Source organism: Sorex araneus, chromosome 2 (genome assembly GCF_027595985.1).
Source record: "Sorex araneus isolate mSorAra2 chromosome 2, mSorAra2.pri, whole genome shotgun sequence".
Lineage (NCBI taxonomy): Eukaryota > Metazoa > Chordata > Mammalia > Eulipotyphla > Soricidae > Sorex > Sorex araneus.
Genome location: NC_073303.1, coordinates 47,750,616 through 47,771,914, shown reverse-complemented (window position 1 = coordinate 47,771,914; position 21,299 = coordinate 47,750,616). Strand labels below are relative to the sequence as shown.

Genomic DNA, 21,299 nt, shown 5'->3' with positions numbered 1-21,299 from the left:
CGACCCTGTGCAAGGCAAGTCCCGCACATGCTGTACTACCTCTTTGACTCTATCCCAGAGTTGGAAAGATAAATTTTTTTAGCATGCCATTTAGATTTTAGGACTTGCAGTTTCATAAATATAAATGGAATTGCCCCCCATTTAAGATTGTGTTTTGTTGTTAACATATACTTTTTTATCAAGCAAAATTCATACTTTTAAAAGAATCATGTCAAAGCATGCACTCTCTGCCTTTTTAAGTTCTTGAGGATATTAAAAAAAAATAAGGCATATATGTAGCTTTCTTCTGTCCTGTATGAATTACACTTTTTTTTTCTTTTTGCTTTGCTACCTTTGTTGTTTATTTGAAGTTTGTTACACTCTTTTCTCTGATTTACTCTGTCGTGAACTGAGTGAAGCATAAAAATGTTTGCTTGATTAGAGTTTAGAAAGGAATGCCCATGAACGTAGAAAACTTTCTCAGAGTGGTATTTCACTACAAATATGTGTTTTTTGGTCTTTTACTATTATAGAAATGACTGATTTCTATTTTTACTGTTGCCCTTATTATGCCTGTATATAACTTTATATCTTATATATATTTTAAAGTTTTGATTTTGTAAAGTGTCTGTAAATATGTCATTCATCTAAGAATTAATATTTTGACAAAGTTCTATTGTAATGGTACAGTATAGTAGAGATAGCTACTCCACTAAAAATACCCATTTCCTTTGCTTTCTAGTAGTGATGGCCTGTTGACAGACTCAGGTTCTGTTCAACCAGAATGAAGTTGGAAGCGGTAAATACTATTTACAGTCCTGTCTGTAAAATCTCCCTCAATTATTCATCTTCACATTCTCTTTTCCTATATATGTGACATATCACTGCTAATGTTAATATAATTAGCTAAATGCTTGGTAGAGGCTTCAGTTAGCCTCTCCCATTACTATGTCAACCAAAGACAAGTCTATTTTTATTTCCACTGTTTGATATTGCACATAATCTCTTAGTGGGATGGTGTAAGTTAAATAACAAAGATTCCTTTAAAATCCTTACTGATTTTAGTGAGTTAAGTAATCTGTTATGTAGGTAATATAGTTATACATATACACATATTTGAAGCAAAAAATATTTCATTTGAAGGGAAAGAAAATAATAGACACTCAAGAGAGAACATAGATTTTTTCAGAGCTGAAGAGAGCCCCATGAAGTAAAAGAAAGGAATTCTACATTCCAGGTTGGGATGTGAACAATTCCAGAGTGCAGTGCTGTACTTTCATAATCTATCCAAATGTATAAAATTAGTTGCTCTCTGTAAGCCCATCCGAAGGTGACGTTTTTAACTAAAATATTTCATATGTACGGAATTTGACAACTAAGATTGTATATAATTGTAGATGAAAAGACTGAATTATGAATTATTAAAATGAGCATATGAAAGAATATGCTTCATTACAGAAAGATGTAATGAAGCAACATGTGGAAGAGCTGAGAATAAAGCAGTGAACCCATTTGTGTGCCACTGAAGACCCTGGCGGCACCACAGGTCACAGCTGCCCGGTGCTCTCAGCCAGTAGGAACAATACATAATGAAGTATTCCTTTTATCAAGGTGTCCCTGACTCTAGCATTTATGTCTTTGACCTGGAGCAGAGGAATACGAAAGTGTAAGAATTCCTTCTCTGTGACCATAGGGTATTGTTTGAATAGGAATAGCTTTCTTTTGGAGCCTTGGAAGATGCCTGTATTTGTGCCAACAAGCATGTGGTGAAAATCTGTGGCGAGAGTATATTTGACATTAGAGACTAACTCCACTCCTGTACCCCAGTCAGGGGCCTCTGGACAAATGTGGTGGGTGCTACATTCTGAGAGCCTTTCCAGTCTTTTTCCTGGTCTGTCAGTGAAGGCAGTCTTCTCTTTTGTCCCATCATGCCTGGTGCTGTGCTGGGGCCTGGTGCAAAGATCCATATTCAGGTAGATGGGACATTGACTAGGAATCTCAACTGCCAGGCAGTGGTTTTTGCTTTAAGTTTGCAAGGGCCTGGGCATTTGAGGGCTTGAGGTCTCAGTTACCCTGCAGTTGTTGGTGCTGAGGACAGGTGAGCCTGAGTAGGACTCAAGGTTCACAGTTGGTTCTGTCTGGCAGTGATTGATGTGTCAAGGTTGACTGGAGGCTTACAGTCACCACTGCCTGACAGCAGCTCTGGCTCTGATCAGGTCTACATGTCCCTCACGGGATTTGTGTCCAGGCTAGATTTAGGATTGTGGCTGAGGGGCATCTTTGCACCAAACTTGAGCAGACATGGCCAGCAATTACGAGTATGAACTTTTAAGTTCCTAGGGATGCTTGTGTGCCAAGTTCAAACAGACCTCTAGAAATAAACCAAAGTCCACTTCATGTGAATCTCAAAACAAAAATAGTAGAAATAAAATGAAGAGGCCAATGGAACCTGGTCACTACACAAAAAGGAGCTATCAAAGGAGCAGCTATAAAAGGAGGAAAAAACAAAGGAACAGAGACATGTTTCAATATAGAAACCATATGGAAAAATAGCAATAGATTTCTGTCTTTAATTTATTAAATGCAGTGAATCAAAAGGAAGAATGGCCTGATAGATCAGGAAATAAAACCCAGCTTCCTATTGCCTACACACAATCCATTTGAGTTCCAGTGGATTCAGAGTAAAAGGTTGGCAGACAGTGGTAAAGGCAACAGTAACCTGCAAAGGTAGGGGCAGCTGGATTTAATCAAACAAAGGAGCTAAGTAACAGAAGTAAATATTTTGTAATGATGGGATCATTACATGATGGGAGACCCTGACGAGTTACCGAGAGTCTGTTGCCTGCTTAGGAGAGCCTGGCAAGCTCCCCAAGCCATATGCATATGCCAAATACAGTAACAGATATATACATACCTCTTGGAGACCCCGGCAATCTACCGAGAGTATCCCGCCTGCACGGCACAGCCTGGCAAGTTACCCATGGCGTATTCGATATGCCAAAAACAGTAACAATAGATCTCATTCCCCTGACCCTGAAAGAGCCTCCAGTCTTCAGGAAAGACGAGTAAGGAGAGGTTGCTAAAATCTCAGGGCTGAGTGTAATAGAGACATTACTGGTGCCCGCTCGAGTAAATCAACAAACAGCGAGATGACAGTGATACAGTGAATGATGGGATCAATACATCAAGAAGATTTTAAGTTCATCCAGATATACATACCAAAAGGAACATAAAAATATATAAAACCACTATAAGAAGAGAGTCCTACACATCAACACAATAATTGGAAACTAATAGTTCCTGCTCTCACAAATGCGGAAGAGAAACAAGGAAACAGTGTTTCTATATTAGGGTCACAGTGTGTGCATCTGTGTGTAGTGGTGTGGTAATACAGAGCTGAGGACTCTATTTTGGACCTTGCGCAGCTCTATCCTGTAAGCTTTCTGGTATGGAAATGAGACTTGTGATTACTTGGACTAGATAGGATAAATAAATACATTTACAAGGCTCTTACTCCCACAAGTGAATACATAATTTTCTCTCGTACACATGGAACATTTTTGAGGAGTACCTGTTGGAACACCAAATAAGTCCTGTTGGAACACCAAATAAGTTTCAATAAATGAATGGGAAACTGGATAACCATTTGGAAAATAAATTGGATCACTGTCTTACAAAATACACAACAATTAACTTACACTGGATAAATACTTGCATATTAGAGTCAGAATAATGAATACATTGAAAAGACAAAAGAGGAAAAAATTGCCCCATACTGTTGGCTTGAGTGCTGTTTTGGTGATTTGATTTCAAGGCGGAATGAAAACATAAGCAAAATGCAGTGTTTGTTTTATCAAACTAAAAATACTTTGCAAAGTAAATTAATTTTAGTAGACATCCTACTGAATATAAGAAAATATTCATGTGCCATACAAAGGGTTATATATCCAAGATATACAAGGAATTCACAAAACTCAGCAAAATGTGGACAACCCTATCAAAAATGGGGAGGACTGTGTATCCCAAGCAGACACATAGATAACTAAAAGCATGTTTAAAAAAAAAAAACAGGGAAAAAGAAATCTTCATTATTACCAAAGAATTGAGAATAACAACCACGGAGATACTCATGTCTGTGAGAATAATCTGTATCAAAAAGACCAGACTATAAAATTGGTCCAGACTCATTGGAAAATTGTGAATATTTCTGAAGATGTTAAAAATAGAACTACCAGCAATCCCGAATCACGAAATCCCGTTGATCGTTGAATTTCTCAAGCGGTTTCAGTAACATCTCCATTTGTCCTATCCCTGAGATTTTAGAAGCCCTTCTCTACTTGGCCTTCCCAACAATGCCACATTGGAGGTTCTTTCAGGGTCAGGGGAATGAGATCCAACTTGTTACTGGTTTTGGCATATGAATACACCATGGGAAACTTGCAAGGCTCTTCCCTGTGGGCATGAAACTCTCAGTAGCTTGTCAATTTCTCCCAGAGGGAGAAGTAGGTTATAAGAAGTAGGTTTAAAGCTTCTGGGAGCTTGCTTTTAAGTCTCTGGATGTTGGCTGTTGATGGGATTACACACACCTGGGTTCCTCTGCTGGTACCTTCATGCATGAGGCTTGTCCGAATGTGTGGAGAGGGGCCTTGAGCATGGCTGTGGCTAGGCTCCAGTGGTCTTTGGCCGCTGGGAGCTCTGCTCAGGGTGGGGAGGGAAGCTGGAGCCCATCCCCTCCGAGGGGCCCTGGAGGCGTGCGGGCAAGAGACTTTCTGTCCAGTATCCAAAGCACTGTGGAAGTCGATGTGGAGGTCTCATTGTGTTCAGCAGGGAGAACCCTTCCTGGGGCTGAGAAGGGGACGCAGCTGAATGAGCAGGCAGAGCCCGGAGGAGGGAGAAAAGGCATTTATTCTATGGCAGTTACAGTATTTTATACCTCCCTGCTGAGAGGAGGTGGTATATTATGCACGCAGGGACCCCCAATAGAAATGCAGGGTGTGGCACAGGCTTTAGCTAGTAATAAAACAAATGCTGATAGGATAAGATCAGTAAGATTAGGAGTGGCAACCTTTGCTAGGTGTGGCATGGGGTTAGCTAGTGATAAACAAATAGTGACAGGATAAGATCAGTAAGATAAAATGGCTCCCTACACAGCACAAAAAAATGCTTATTTTAAACAATAAAAGCACACCTATTTTTACTATAGTGCAGTTTACAAAAGCCAAAATTTGGGAATAAATCAAGTGCTAAATGATAAACAAGTGAGTAGATAATGAACAAGTGTAAGTACCCCACTGGCCAGCTTTTAGAAAAAAGATAAAATTTTGTCTTGTTACAGTGAACTAAAGGTGTTATGTGCTAAGTGAATTAAGTCAAAGGAGACTGGATTATCCCCTCTGAAATATAAATTAAAATGAGAACAGGCAGTGTCCAGTGGAAAAAACCCTTAGGCACTTACTACAGAATTAAAATTACTGAAGGCAAGGAGGATGGACTGAAGGGGTATAATTTAAAGTTATACTCTTGACTCATTGTTACCATATTAAAAAATTAAATGGCTCCTGTTTATAGAGTCACTGACCTGTGCTAGATAATTTACACAATATTTTCAAAGAACAAAGAATTTTTTGATTATAACAACGTGTGCAAATACATTTTTGTGAAATAATAAATTATACTTGAAGTGATGCTTGTATTATAAATAACACATGCTTATGAAATATAAATTACATTTGAGTAATGTTTGTATTATAAATAACATTTTTAATACCCACTCTTCAATGACATTTACAGATATTGTCTCTCTCTCTCTCTCTCTCTCTCTCTCATTTCAAGGCTTTTTCATTACAGAAAAACATCCTGTAACTAACTATGTAAACAACTCTTCATTCCTACTTTCCCCAGGCAACAACCAGTTCTGTCTTTGTTGTTGATTTGCCTTTCTGAATTTTTCATATAAAAGCTATCTAACAACTAAAGTTCTGTCTTGATTCTTCCACTAAATGTATTGATTTTTTTTTTTGTTTTGGCTATTCAGTCACAGTCTGCGATGCACAGGGTTACTCCTGGCTCTGCACTTAGGAATTACTCCTGGCGGTGCTCTAGGGACCATAAGGGACGCTGGGAATCAAACTCAGGCCGGCTGTGTGCAAGGCAAATGCCCTAATTGCTGTACTATTAATCCAGCACCTTAATGTGTTGTTTAAATAGCACATTCAAGTTGTACTTCATAAAATGAATATGCACTTCATTTTATGACTAAATAATACTCCTTTGTTTATAATTAGCATGGTGTTATTCATCCTTCAGTGAATTTTTGAATTGTTCCATGTAAATTTTTAAATTGTTCCATTATCTTTGGTCATCCTGCTATAAATGTGTACTGATTCTTTTTTTTGCTTTTTGGGTCACACCCAGCAATGCACAGGGGTCACTCCTGGCTCATGCACTCAGGAATCACCCCTGGCGGTGCTTAGGGGACCATATGGGATGCTGGGATTTGAACCTGGATCGGCCGGCCGCTTGCAAGGCAAATGCCCTACCCGCTGTGCTATCACTCCAGCCCCTAGAGACTTGTTTGCTTTATTTTTTCTTTTTGGGTCACACCCAGAGATGCACAGGTGTTATTCCTGGCTCTGCGCTCAACAATTACTCCTGGCGGTGCTCGGGGGACCATATGGGATGCTGGGAATCGAACCCGGGTCGGCTGCGTGCAAGGCAAACGCCCTACCCGCTGTGCAATTGCACCAGCCCCCAAATGTGTACTGATTCTTGAGTGACCATGTGCATTAATTTATGTCTATAATTGAATTATTACATCCTGTGGTGAATCTTTGTTTAATTTTTGAGGAACTGCTGCATTTGCCATTGTGAAAATGTATATAGTTTTATTTTTCCACCATTGGTTTATATTCCCACCATATATGCACACATACAGATATTCATTTATATTCTAATCATTCCTATAACCATTTCCATATTCTTGCCAAAACTTGAAAATTTGTTTCTTCATTATTGACATCCTTGTACATATGAAGTGATATCTTCATGATTTTGATTAACCTTTGTGTAATGACCTATAGTATTGAATAATTTTTAGAATGCCTTTTGGCTCTTTATGCTCTTCCTAGAAACATGTGTCGCATTTGTATCCAAATAATTTATTACAGTGTTGATGGGAAATAAGTCTAGCTAAAGAGGAAAGAAATAGTGTTATTCCTGTTACAGGAAATACTGACATCTCTGGGTTCTTGTGAATGTGCAAGATTAACATGCTGACTTCCAGGGCTGGTCTGTGTTCTTTTATTGAGCAGCTCAGTACTTGGCGGTTCATGTAGGTCTGTCTGTGAGCTAAATCTCTGCACCCTGAGCAGCAGCCCTGATTGTTGCCCCCTTTCAACTCACTACTCCACCACCACTTGCCGGTTGCTACTCAAGTGGTGTAGCGACTTGAGTTGCTCTCTCTTCTTCCACACCACACCCCTTCTTCTCTCTTCCACACCAGCCATCACATCGTATATGTGTATTACTGTTCACCCAGGAGAGAGAAGTCCAGCGTTGGGTGCCAGGACTTGGTAGCTCTTGGGCTAGAGAGGACTGGAAATGGTCCTTTTAGAGAGTTTGTGATTCTGGCGACTGTGGTCTGCTTGAATGGTTTGATTGGGAGCTGTGAAAAGACCAGACATGTGACCACCCTGCCCAGTGTTCTTCTTCCAGAGAGTCAGTTTTACAAGCTAGTGAGCCCTGTGCACTGCAGCCAGGCTTCTGGTGGGCATGTTCTGGTTTGCCTGGTGCTTTACAACCCACCAGACGTGGTGTACTACTCTTGGTACGTCTCAGACGTGGTGTACTACTCTTGGTACGCCAGTGGTGTAGAGGATGAAATGCAGCTTGAGTTGGTAGAGCTAGGGTTAAGTTTTAAACTGGATGTTCACTTTGGAGTCCAGAGGCATCTCTAAGGCATTATTTTTCTTTGTTGCTCTCTTCCAAGACTTATTTGTGAGTCCTGGACCATGGCCGTTAATGAGCTTATATGCCACTCAAGGAAGTTTCTGGACGTGACTGCCAGAATACTGGAAACACAGAGAGATGGGAGGAGGTTACACGTTCCCCATTCCATTCGGGCCTGGAGATTTCAGTCATAAGTCCCCCGTCCCTGGGCTTTTAAACAGATTCACTCATGGACGAGGCTCGCCCAGCCCGTGGATATCAATCAGCCAGGAGATGGCAATGATGGAGTTGATAAGGTTTCCAGCTGCTGCTGCTGTGGTTGGGTGGGGGTGGGGGAGGCCCTCCCCCTCTGTGCTGCCTTGGGTACGACAGCCTGGTGCGGGATTCAGAGAGGCATCTCTATCTGATTATCCTGACTTATTGGTTGTGGCACATATTTTTATATTTTTCTAGTTTTTACTCCAGACTTCCTTAAAAATCCATTAGAGATTGGCACCTTTATTTCCTTTGTGTGACATAAGAACCTAGAATATTGTTACAGCACGGTGCCTGTTCTGACTCGTTTACAAATATATATTTGTATTCTTTTATTCGATCATAATACAATGTTTTCTTTTTGTTTGTTGATATTGGTTTATTTATGTTTTCTGTCTGTTGCTCTTTTGTTGGTTTTAATGTTTGCCTTTATCATGGACTACAACATTTTTCTGTGACTGAAATCATTCTTTATATATTTTTAATATATATTTTTATATATTTCTTTCCGTGTGTTTCTTAAGTGACAAAGTCAAGAAAGATCTTCACCTTAATTCTTTTTGTTTTTCTGTGAGGGTGGGGCAGTTCAGTGCTCTGTGTTCAATGATCACTCCTACCAGTGTTTGGGATGTGGTGCCAGGGATTGAACCAGGATACACCATGTGCATGGCAAGCACTTTAGCGCCTGGACTGTGCCTGGATTCCCGACCTTATCTTCTTCCTTTGTCATTTTTCGCTAGGCCTAAGACTAGGTTGCCTTTCTATTTTTTTAAAAATTTTTTTGTTTCTTTAACATCATACAAGTATCCTGTTGTTCAGGATTTTCCTTTATGTTTATTTATTTGCCACAGCATAAGTTACTTGCCTAATTGTTACTGTAAAAAGGTAGTTGATTGTACAGATTACCTCCCAGCCTTTTTTTCTGGCTGCTTTAAAGCTTTAGTTTTTGTCTTTATCTCAAGTGTTGAGATTTATTCTATGAAGATGCTACACACTTAGAGATTTCATAATTTTCTTTTTTAGTTTTTATGTTCCTAATGGATCCTGGAACATAAGACTTGCTTTCCAAAATAAGTTATTAATATGTTTATACCACCTATTCAAATAATTCTGCACCATTAATGTTCTTCTAATCCGAGAGATTCAGATTACAGTTATATGTATCCATATTAGATTTTTTAGTATAATTATACAATTTATTTCTCTGAAGTAATGACCAAAATTTTGCCCCTATATGGACACTTTGAATATTCATTCTCTATCCCCCAAACAATTTTGATTACTTAGTTTTTGGCTGCTCTCAAATTTTTGCACAGTTTTAACCATTTAAAAAGGTTAATGGGTCCAAGTGTATGTAGCTGCCAAACAACTGAAGATTGAAATTTGAACTGAAGATCACTTTATTAATTTCTTGTTCTTCATTATGTAAGTATATTTTCTTAATATCTATATTCTCAGTTGAGATTTGGAGAGTAATTTACTCAAAATGATATGCATAATAATAAATAATCTTAGTCTATATTAAAATAATATTTATCATTCCAGCTGTCTACTGGATAAAAATAATTGCACAACTTTATAAGCCAAATATTACCCATTTCACTGTATAACTGTCATCCCGTTGCTCATTGATTTGCTCGAGCAGGCACCAGTAATGTCTCCATTGTGAGACTGGTTGTTACTGTGTTTTTTTTTTAAACTAATTCATTTGTCTTTTTTTTTAACAGTGATTTTTATTATTTTTTTATTAGTTAATTAATCACCATGAGTTACAGTTACAAACTTGTGAACTTTCATGTTTGCATTTTGTTTATATCCCTCCACCAGTGCCCAGTCCCCTCCACCAATGTTCCCAGTATCCCTCCCACCCCATCCCACCCACCCTACCCCACCTCTGTGGCAGGGCATTCTCCCTTGTTCTCTCTCTCTCCTTTTGGGTGTTGTGGTTTGCAAGAGAGGCACTACGTGGCCATCGTATGTGGTCTATATTCTATTTTAAGAGTGTATCTCCCATCCCGTGCGGGTCCTCAAACCACACTTTACCAGTCTCTAGTCTACTTTCAGCACGCATCTCCCTTCCCACGCGGGATCTCCAATCACATTATATTTGGTGTTCCCTTCTCTATCTAGGATGCCTTTCCACCAGCATGTGAGGCCAGCTTCCAAGCTATGGAGCCAACCTCCTGGTATTATATGCTACTATTCTTGGTATTAGCCTCCTACTCTGTTATTTCATATTACACAGATGAGTGCAATCTTTCTATGTCTGTCCCTCTCTTTCTGGCTCATTTCACTTAGCATGATACTTTCATGTTGTATGCAAATTTCATGACTTCATGCTTTCTAACAGCAGCATAGTATTCCATTGTATAGATATATCAAAGTTTCTTTAACCAGTCATCCATTCTTGGGCACTCAGGTTTTTTCCAGATTCTGGCTATTGTAAACAGTGCTGCAATGAACATTCGAGTGCAGATGTCGTTTCCACTATACTTTTTTGCCTCTCCGGGATATATTTCCAGAAGTGGTATTGCTGGGTAAAATGGAAGCTCAATTTCTAATTTTTTGAGAAGCGACCATACTGTTTTCCAAAAGGGCTGGACCAGTCGGCATTCCCACCAGCAGTGTAGGAGGGTCCCTTTTACCCCACATCCACGCCAACAGTGGTTGCTTTTGTTCTTTTGGATGTGTGCCAGTCTCTGTGGTGTGAGGTGGTGTCTCATAGTTGTTTTGATCTGCATCTCTCTGATGATTAGTGATAAGGAGCATTTTTTCATGTGCCTTTTTGCCATTCGCATTTCTTCCTTAAGAAAGTTTCTGTTCATTTCCATCCCCTCATTTTTTGATGGGGTTGGGAGTTTTCTTCTTGTAGATTCCAACCAGTGCCTTGTATATCCTTGATATCAGCGCCTTATCTGATGGGCATTGGGGACGCAGGCCTGGACTGAAGGGGAGCGCGCAGAGATCCAGGGTACCTGTTAGAGGGGACCGGCGATGATCGCGCAGGCGCAGAGCAGTTGTTACTGTTTTTAACATACTGAATATGCCACAGGTAGCTTGCCAGGCTCTGCCGTGCGGGTGAGATACTCTTGGTAGCTTGTTGGGCTCTCCGAGAGAGGGGCAGAGGAATCGAACCTGGGTCAGCTGAGTGCAAGGCAAACGCCCTACCCGCTCCAGCTGCATACATGTTAATACTTTTATAAAATGGGAAAAAGAAGCAACCATTAGTTTATTTTAAAATTAGAACACACTGTTTTTGACCAGTATTTTGTGGATATCCAATTGGTGATTCTCTAAACTGACAATCTTTAAACTTTCTCCTGGTCTGTGGAAGATAGTGATGTGTTTAAGTCTTGAATGAATTAAAGTGTCCTATATGTGATAATGTTTTTAATAAGACTGTTAAATCTGAAGAGAGAAACAAATTTAAGAAGTTTCAAGAAAGCAACAAGTTTCTTCTAAGTGCTAGAATTCTTTCAAGAACACAACAGGCAGATACATGATCATTTAGTGCCAATGATATAAAATACAACTTTTCACCTCTTTTCAAAATTGTTTCACTTCAAAATATTTAACAGATAGTTGTCAAAATAGTTAAAACTTCAATTAATTTAAGAAGTTCTGCTTGATGTCATTTCTGTTATACTTAATTTATTAAAAATATGTAGGTTATACTAATAAAGAATATGAAGTGATACCTTCAATGGAACAAAAAAAGTAATAACTGATGTAATTGAAAAAGATTTCAATGATTTGGTAGACTTTTATCATCACAAAAATGTCAATGTGAGTGGGCCAAAGAGATAGTACAGTGGACGGGTTACTTCCCTTGCATGTGAGCAACCTGGGTTGGATTCCCATCACCCCATCTGGTCTCCTGAGCACAGAGCCAGTAGCATCCCCTGAGCACTACCAGGTGTGGCCCCAAAATAAAAAATAAAATGCACATGAAATAATTGACATACATATGTCAGTGTGAGAAAATATTTGAATTGCATTCAAGGTAACACATAAATATATTCCTTTTGTTGCAAATTAAAATAACAAGTGATAGTATAATGTTTTCTCTATAAAAAATTAATGTAGACATTTTAATTATTACTATTTTTTTAATTATTACTATTTTGTAGTTTAATGTAAGCAATTTAAGTTTGCCCATCATGAAATATCACACAGAGCAACATTGAAGATGTTTTATTCTTACCCAGGTCATTTCATTTTTGGCTGCAGTTTTGCATAAAAAGGGAACTCGTGAAGATATTGAAAATAACATGCCAGAGTTTTTACTAAGAAGTATGAAAAAGGAATCCTCTTCTACAGCAAAGAAGGTAGGATATTTGGAACTATACCAAGTATCAAAATGAATTTCAAAAAGTGTATAGAAACTTTTAGCCATGACAGTAGAAAATATAGTAAGAGAAGAATTTGAAGATACTACTAAAATATTTGTTCAGTTGTTCTAAGTTTCGTTTTGATTTTGTTCTTGGGCCACACCTGGCCGTGTTCAGTTCTCACTTGTGGCTCCGGTCAGGGATCAGTCCTGGCGGTGGACGCTTAAGGGAACATGTGTGATACGAGGATCGAATAGGAGCCAGCCACATGCAAGGCAGGCCTAATTTTATGAGTTAAAAAGCGATTGAGGTAAAATTAACAAATACACCATTCTAACTCATTTAAAGTGTGTGACTCAGTCCTACTGACTATTCCTGAAGTGTGACATATTCATGAAGTGTGACATCCTTGCTATCTAATACTGCTTGTATCTTTATCATTCATACTTGTAACCCTCTCCTTAGCCTTTGCTCTATTTCTGTTGATCTGTTTTCATTCACTACAGATTTTATGGGCATAATTTTCAGAAAATTTTTAATTTCATACTTAAGTTTAGTTTGACTCAATTTTATAACAGCAAAATATAATGTAAGTTTCAAGTTTTCTTGGAGTTTTGAAATCTTTAGTTTGGATTCTTGACATAATTTATTTTGGTTAAATTTCATTCAAAGTTCATTGAAGGTTGTATTTTTATATAAAATTGGGACAGTTGCAGATATTTACATAAGATGCTTCATTAATATTTGAAGTTGTTTAGCAAGCTAATTCATCCCAAAATATGAATTAAATTCTGTTGTTCCTAGAAAGAACATTGATATTGTAATCTGAACATTTTAATGCTGTTTGTTTTTTTTCTTTTTTTAATTTATTATTGTTATTATTATTATTGTTATTATTATTATTATTATTTATTGAATCACCATGAGAACAGTTACAAAGCTTTCCAGTCTAAGTCTTGGTCAAACAATGATCAAATACCCATCCCTTCACCAGTGCACATTTTCCACCACCAAGAACCCGAGTATACCCCCCATCCCACCCCTCGTCTGCCTATGTGGCAGATGATTTCCACTTTACACTCTCTTCACTTTGATCACATTCAATATTTCGACAAAAGACTCACCATTATTTTTTGGACTTTTCCTCAACAATCAGACCTGCCGAAAAGGCCTCGTTAGATAATTTGTTTTATATTGCTGATTATAAAGAGCATATGATGATTTTGTATTTATGATATGTTAGTAATAAGTCTGGAGAGATTTCTGCCAAACCTTTGGGTCCTGAGATTGGTTTGTGTACTTCTGGGATCATGGCCGTTTAGGAGCCAGAAGAGTCATTCATGGGCGGCAACTCAGGGCCTCGCCCGGGCGGGGAGAGGGGCCGGTTTCACCCCCCCATCCCGTGAGGCCCCACATGTCACATCACTGCAGTCTCATACCTGGCTAAAAAGGTGTTGGCCACAGCGCTGCCAGGGAGAGAAGGCAGAAGGGACAAACACCTTTCCCTTCCAGGGTGGCACGGCACTGTACTTTAATACTCAGTCCAGATGCATTTCTGCCAAAAGCTGCTGGGCCCTGAGATTGGTCTGTGTGCCTGTGGGATCTTGGCCGTTCAGGAGCCAGGAGCCATTTGTGGGAGGCAATTCGGGGCTTCATCGGGCGGGGAGAGAGGCCAGTTCCACCCCCCATCCTGTGAGCCCCCTCATTTTTAATGCTGTTTGTATGTGTTTATATTTGCCATTCTTTTTAGTGACTTTTAATGCTATTTGTATATATACGTGTACATATATATTATATATAGCTGTTCTTCCTTGTAAATGTTTACAAATATCTTATACCTATTTTTACAAAAGGAAAAAAGAGAACCACTTTTCACAAGTTTTAAAATGAGTTTTTTTCCAGGAAACCGAGGATGCCCACTGGCATCGGGGGCCCTGCATTCACCACGATTACCATTTTGCCCACCAGGTCAGGAATCCCCCAGCCCTCAAAGAGGGTGACCTCTCAGCTACTCTCTGGGCCGCACATTTCTTCACTTCTTTATAACTCACAGTAAACATACAATGGCATTCTAACTGTAGCCACCAAAAACTTGGTATGGAAAATGAAAAACTCTCTGGAAGGCTGCTGCTGAGGACAGAATCAGTGAGTACCAAAATGAGGTGCAGAAAATCTCCAGACAATTGCAGAAGATGGAAAAAATACCTCAAAATAAACCAACAGGTGACAAGAGAACATTTGGATGAATGCAGGAGGAACAACATAAGAAACATTGGGGTCGCCTCTCGCTGCGGCTGCCGCTCCAGCATGACCGAGGAGCCCAAAAGAGCTACTTTGGACACCAGCAGCCCACTGAAATACTTCCAGAATGTGAACTGAGTGTTTCCACCAGACTGCCACAGTGGGGGCCCGGTATTTCTCTAGGTTTTTCCATCTTATGAGCACCATAAAAGGGTAAAAGTTTGTAGTGATAGAATTTCTGGCAGAATTTTCCCTGGACTTTATATAGAAACCCAAAACCGCGGGGCCGCTGCCGCAGCTGCGCAACCTAATGTCATCTAATCATCAGCAATATGAAATGGTTCGTTTGTAACGGGTTGGACTTTGGGGGGATAATCCTAACAAGAATAGTAAGTGTTTTGTTGAAATATTGAAGGCAATCATAGTGGTAGCCATCTCTCTAGACTGAACTAAGCTATAACCCCACGCCGGCTGAGGGGAAGAAATATTTCTTTCTCGGGAAGAAATGTGGCATGGCGTTAGCCATATTATGATGTCCATTAAGTAGACACTAACCTGGTGGTGTGGGAACGGGATATAAGGAAAAAAAAATTATGTACATGGAACAGTGGGACGCTGGTGGAGTCTCGAGCCGGGGCCGATACCAGCGCACTACTATTGGTTCCAGAAACTGCTTGCAGACATGCTGCTAGACTATCAACTAAGCTATAGCCCCACGCCGGCTGATGACGGGAAATAATCATCTTTCTAGGTTTTTTCTCCCTTTGTCAGGCAGCGTGGCGTCAATCATACTATGAAGATTACTAAGCAGGCATGAACTTGGTGGTGCGGGAAGGAGGGGGAAAAAAAAATGAAGAAAAGTTATGTAACAAACAGCCGGACTTAATATCTACATTCTCAGCAATGGAAAACTATCAAATGCTTCCTTGGCAGTAGGACTGCCTTTTTTGGGGGGCTGCGGGAACTCCAGAAACAATAGTTATGAGTTGAAACATGGAATGTAATAAAGATAAAGAGTAAACAAAATGAAACTTATCACTTACAAGGGGGGGGACTGGGGAGATGGGAGGGGGCGGGAGGTGGGTGGTATACTGGGGTGGTTGGTGATGGAATATGGGCACTGGTGAAGGGAAGGGTGTTTGAGTATTGTATAACTGACATAACCCTGAGAACTATAACTTTCCACATGGTGATTCAATAATAAAAAAAAAAGAAACATTGGGGTCACAGAGGGCGGGAAGACAACTCTGATAAAGAAGCAACAGTCAAAGCCATCATTGCTGAGAAGTTTCCAGAGCTGAAGAGTGCAGATCCAGGAGGCCTGAAGGGCACCAGCTAAAAAGAGTCCCAATAAAATTACTCCAGAGACCATCCTAACCAGAAAGATGAAAACCATAGATAGAGACAGAAAGCTGAAAACAGCAAGATCAATGAAGAAAATTATATATAAGGGAACATCATGAAGTTTTGCAGCAGACTAACCAGATGAATCCTTCTGGGACCGAAGACAGTGGTGGGATATAGTGAACAAACTTAATGAAGTGAATCCTTCTCAAAGAATACTTAACCCAGCCAGACTGTCATTCATATTTGAAGGAACAATACATACTTCACAGAGAAACTACAGCTCAGGAACTTCATAGGCTCAGAACCATTGTTATACGAAGAATTAAACAGGCTACTTTAAGACAGACAAACCCCACAAACATGCCATACTCTTGACAGAAAAATAGCACAAAATTCCATAATAATAATCTCAAAGTTAAAGTCTTAAATACACGAATTAAGAGACACAGAGTGTGGCAGGATAGATTTGACAGTGGAACCCAACATTCTATTGCCTGCAAGAAACATATATGAACAGTCAGAGCAAATGCAGTCTCAAAGTCAAAGGTTGGAAGACAATTCTTGAAGGTAACACCTCCTCAGAAGATGACATCAGGATAAATGTTGTAAAATTTAGTGAAGATCGTTTCTTAATGATCAGCGTCAGTTCTTAATGATCAGTGGATCTGTATATCAAGGGGAATTCACAGTCATAAACATATATGTGCCTAATGACCTAATGAAGGACAAGCAAAATACTTAAAACAACTGCTGTTAGAATTGAGAAAAGACAACACAACTATAGTGATAGCAACACAATAGTAGTTCGAGATTTCTACACTGCTTTGTCACCTCTTTAGATCCACTAGATGAAAGCTCAGCAAGAAAATACTTTGAGGGAAGAAATGGAAGAGAGGGGGTTAGTATACATACATACATACATATGTACGTACATTACGAATATATACTATGTATATTGTATATATATATGTGGCCTTTTAGTCTCAAAAGGCTGAATGCATATTCTCCAATGCACATAGTACGTTCTCCAAGATAGGCTACATGCTGAGACACAAAGCATACTTCTATTAAGTTAGGAGCATAGATCATTATCAACTGTCTTCTCAGATCATCATGCACTAAAAGTAGAAGTTATTCACAGACAGAAATGGAGGAACAATTCAAACACCTGGAAGTTAAATAGCTTGTTACTGAACAACCAGTGGGTCAGAGAGGAAGTAAAAAAGGAACTTAAAAGATTAATGGAGGGGCTGGAGAAATAGTACAGCAGGTAGGGCATTTGCCTTGCACACAGCCGACTTGGGTACTATTCCCAGTATCCCATATGGTCCCCTGAGCACTGCCAGGGGGTAATTCCTGAGTGCAGAGCCAGGAGTAACCCCTATGAATCGCCGGGTGTGGCCCAAAAAGCAAAAAAAAAAAAAAAAAGAAAAAAAAGATTAATGGAAACAAATTAAAAGGAAGACACTACCTACCAGTATTTGTGAGATACAGCAAAAAGCGTTAAGAGAAAAGTTTATGCTATGCAAGTATTCATGAAGAAGAAAGAAAGGGCCCACATAAGTAACTTCATTGCACAACTTAAGAAACTGGAAAATGGCCAACAGAAGAAACCCAAAGCAGGCAGGAGGAAGGAATAATAAAACTTCCAGCAGAAATTAATGGACTGGAATCCCTAAAAAGCAATCTGAAAGAGAGCTGCTTCTTTGAAAAAATAAACAAGATCAATAAACCACTAGCAAGATTTAGAGTAAGAGAGACACAGAACCCATAGAAACCTAATTGAAATGAAATAGGGGACATGACAACATATACCACAGAAATTCAAAGGATCATCAAAGATTACTTTAGAATCTTTATGCCATGGAATGAGAGAATCCTGAAGAAATGTGTAAATTCCTAGATTCCTATATCCTCCCAAGACTGATCCAAGATGATTTGGAATACCTGAACAAACCTATCACTATCAAGGAAATTGAAATGATAATCAAAAGTCTTTCCTCCAACAAAATCCCAGACACAGATAATTCTGTAGTGAGTTCCTTCAAACCTTTAAAGAGGACCTACTGCCAGTCATTTCAGGCTCATAAAGGAAATTAAACAAACAAAAATACTCCCTAACAGTTTCTATGAAGTGATCATTATCCTGATAACGAAAATAGAGAAAGAAAAGCAAAAAAAAGAATCACTGGCCAGTATCCTTGGTGAACACAGATGCGAAGATCCTCAACAAAATCATAAGCAAATAGAATCTAGTAGTTCATCAAAAAGATCATATTCCATGACCAGTAGGATTCATCCTGGAAATGCAAGAATGGTTTAACATATACAAGTCAGTCAACGTAATACATCATATCAATAAAAGAAAGAGTAGAAACGATATGATTATATCAATAGATGCAAAGAGAGTACTTGATAAGATCCAGCCACCATTCATGACTAAAACTATCTACAAAATGTGAATTGAAGGAACGTTCCTCAGTATAGTCAGAGCTGTCTGCCACAAGTCCACAACAAACACTATTCAGTGGGCAAAAACTAAAAGACTTCCCTCTAAGATCAGGCACAGGACAACATTACTAGTCTTGCCACTTCTATTCAATATAGTACTGGAAGTACTTGCCATAACAATTAGGCAAGAAAAAGATATCAAGGACATTCAGATAAGAAAGAAAGAAGTCAGGCTCTGACAATTTGCAGATGACATGGTATTATACTTAGAATATCCAAAAGACTTCAAAAAGCTCCTAAAAACAATAGATTTATATAGCAAAATGGCAGGTTATAAAATTAATATTCAAAAGTCCACCATGGCTTTCTTTTATGCAAATAATGAAATAGAAGAAAGAGATATTTAAAAAAAAAATCCCATTCACAGTTGTGCCTCAGAAAATCATGTACCTTGAAATCAGCTTAACTAAAAAGGTGAAGGATCTATGCAAAGAAAATTATAAAACTAGTTCAGAAAGAAAAAAAAGGACATGAGGATATAGAGACAACATTCGTCATTCATGGATTGGGAGGATTGATACCATTAAAATGTCAGTACTCCCCAAGGCATCACACAGACTCAGTGCAGTCCCTAATACTATGCACAAAAGTAAGATCAAAATGGATTAAAGACCTCCACATCAGACCCAAATCCGTAAGGTACATGGAAGAAAATGCAGGCAAAACTCTCCACCATATTGAAGGTAAAGGTAACTTCAAAGATGAGGCATCAATAGGTTTGTTAGTATATATATATATGTGTGTGTGTGTGTGATCTGTGCCACACCAAGTGTGAATAAATCACCTTCTAATACCAGAAATCACTGTTTTGTGCCCAAAATAACTTCTTAAAGGCAAAAGCCACAACCTTTTCATTTCAGATATTTTTTGAATGAATGTTTAGGCTGACTTAGGCTGATTTTAGTCTTTATAAAAACAAATTAAATCATTAAAAGTATTTTATGTGATAAAACTTTTGAGATTATATGTAATATTTGAAGTATTAATGTAGAGAAGGGTTTTTCTAGTAATAGCACTTAGTATCAGAGAAATTTCAATGGTGTTGAAACAAGATGTTTTTGCCGCCCTGGATTAAGTCCAGGTGTTAGACATACGAGCTCTGTGCTCTGCCCTGAACCATGTACCTACCCTGAACAGTATTTTTTGTACCTGTGATAACATAGTTACAATAGTCTAATCTTTTATTCTTTTGGTGCACAGTTACTGCACTTCCGGTACCACTAGAGTGCCAAAGATCCACTACCACTGTTGCCAGATAACTTCTGCTCTGCCCTCCTTCCTCTCCAAAGCCTTCTTCCCCTGTGCTCAGTGATCTTCATTCTGTAGTCACAGTCCAGGATCTGTTGTCCTCAGATACTGCCCTTTCTTCCTTTTACTTTGTTTCTTTATGTTTCGCATATGAGAGAGATTATTGGTATTTTTCCTTCTCCTGACTGATTGCATTTAAATTCCCACTAGCTCTATCCACAACGTATCAAAATACAAGATTTCATTTTATACAGAGTTGTACTGTATTGTGTGTGTATATATACCACCACTTCTTTATCCACTCACCTCTCATCGAAAATTTTTGCTGTTTACTTATCTTGGTCATTATAAATAATGCTGCTAAGAACAAAGATGTACATGTATCTTTTTGAGTCAGTATTTCTGTGTTCTTGCGTGTGTGAAGGATCATGTGAAGGAGTCGAAGGACTATGTCATAATGGAAGTTACATTTTTAATTCTCTTCCTTGTGTATTTACTGAAGGACAGCGGTGCTCTCTCTCTTTCACCGCCTGTGTTTGGTAGTCTCAGGCCACTTTCCCCACCCCAGAGAGGCTGATGGTGATGGGCAGGCGAAGGAAGGAAAGAGGGCCAGGCTGGTTGATGTCAGTTGCAGTTTATTCCAATCTTGTCTCTATTCCTCTTCCTCAACCCCTCCCCTGATCCCCTCATCCTCCTCTTGGACCCTACTCCTTCATACTTCTCCTTCCTGCTTCTGCCTCTTGCTCCTACTTCATTCTCCTTCTGGATCCCCCCTTCAGTCTCCTTCCGACTCCCTCATCCCCCTCTTACAGTCCCAAAGCAAGAGGGGTTGGGGTAATAATTACATGTAGGTGTGGTCATACAATCAACAGAGGTAAAGTCCTTCCCTCAGGAGAAGCTTCTTCTAGGACAGATTCTCATCCAGCAAGACAACTCTCCCAAGACTGAAATTCCAATTATGGGTGTGTTTCTCCTTTCCTTAGTCCAACAAGCATACATTCATAATATTAGTCATTTTGTATGGACACAGTAAGAGGTACATTAAGCTTATAGGATTGCTCTCCTCGGGTCATCTCACTATAGATCTCAGACTACAATGTTCGGTCCAGATTAGTCTTTCCTTACCGTAGAAGGGTCCTAATCTTGTCGTTACTTTTTGAATCATGATAGAATTTGTCCATGACCATACTCTTAACTTATAGTTGAGTATTGTGACACTGGCCTTGGCCTGGCCCATTTCGATGCCAGGGTAGCTCAGGCTTACTCTAGGTCCATTCAGTCCCTTGTCAGGTCCCTGCTTTTGGGGTGTTAGGAAGTAAGGGTAACTGAGGCCTAAGTCGAGGAAGCAGATGTCCCAGAGTGAATATTAGTCAGAGTCAATTAACTCCCAAGTTACAGAACCATCATATTGTCTTCCTGTGCCCATACAAAAAGGACATT

At 39.2% G+C, this 21,299-nt stretch overlaps 1 protein-coding gene across 4 annotated transcripts in view; it reads left to right on the top strand.

The window, feature by feature from the left end:
• The window catches only part of ERCC6L2 (ERCC excision repair 6 like 2), a 133,250-nt gene that overhangs the window by 11,747 nt on the left and 100,204 nt on the right, over positions 1-21,299 (top strand). For 2 of the 4 annotated variants that reach the window (XM_055125781.1, XM_055125783.1), the window contains one exon: positions 12,390-12,509. In XM_055125781.1, the coding sequence (XP_054981756.1) occupies positions 12,390-12,509 (120 nt within the window). Of the gene's footprint in view, positions 1-724; positions 779-12,389; positions 12,510-21,299 lie in introns of those variants that run through there. The other 2 variants (XM_055125782.1, XM_055125784.1) reach the window with 2 other exon arrangements.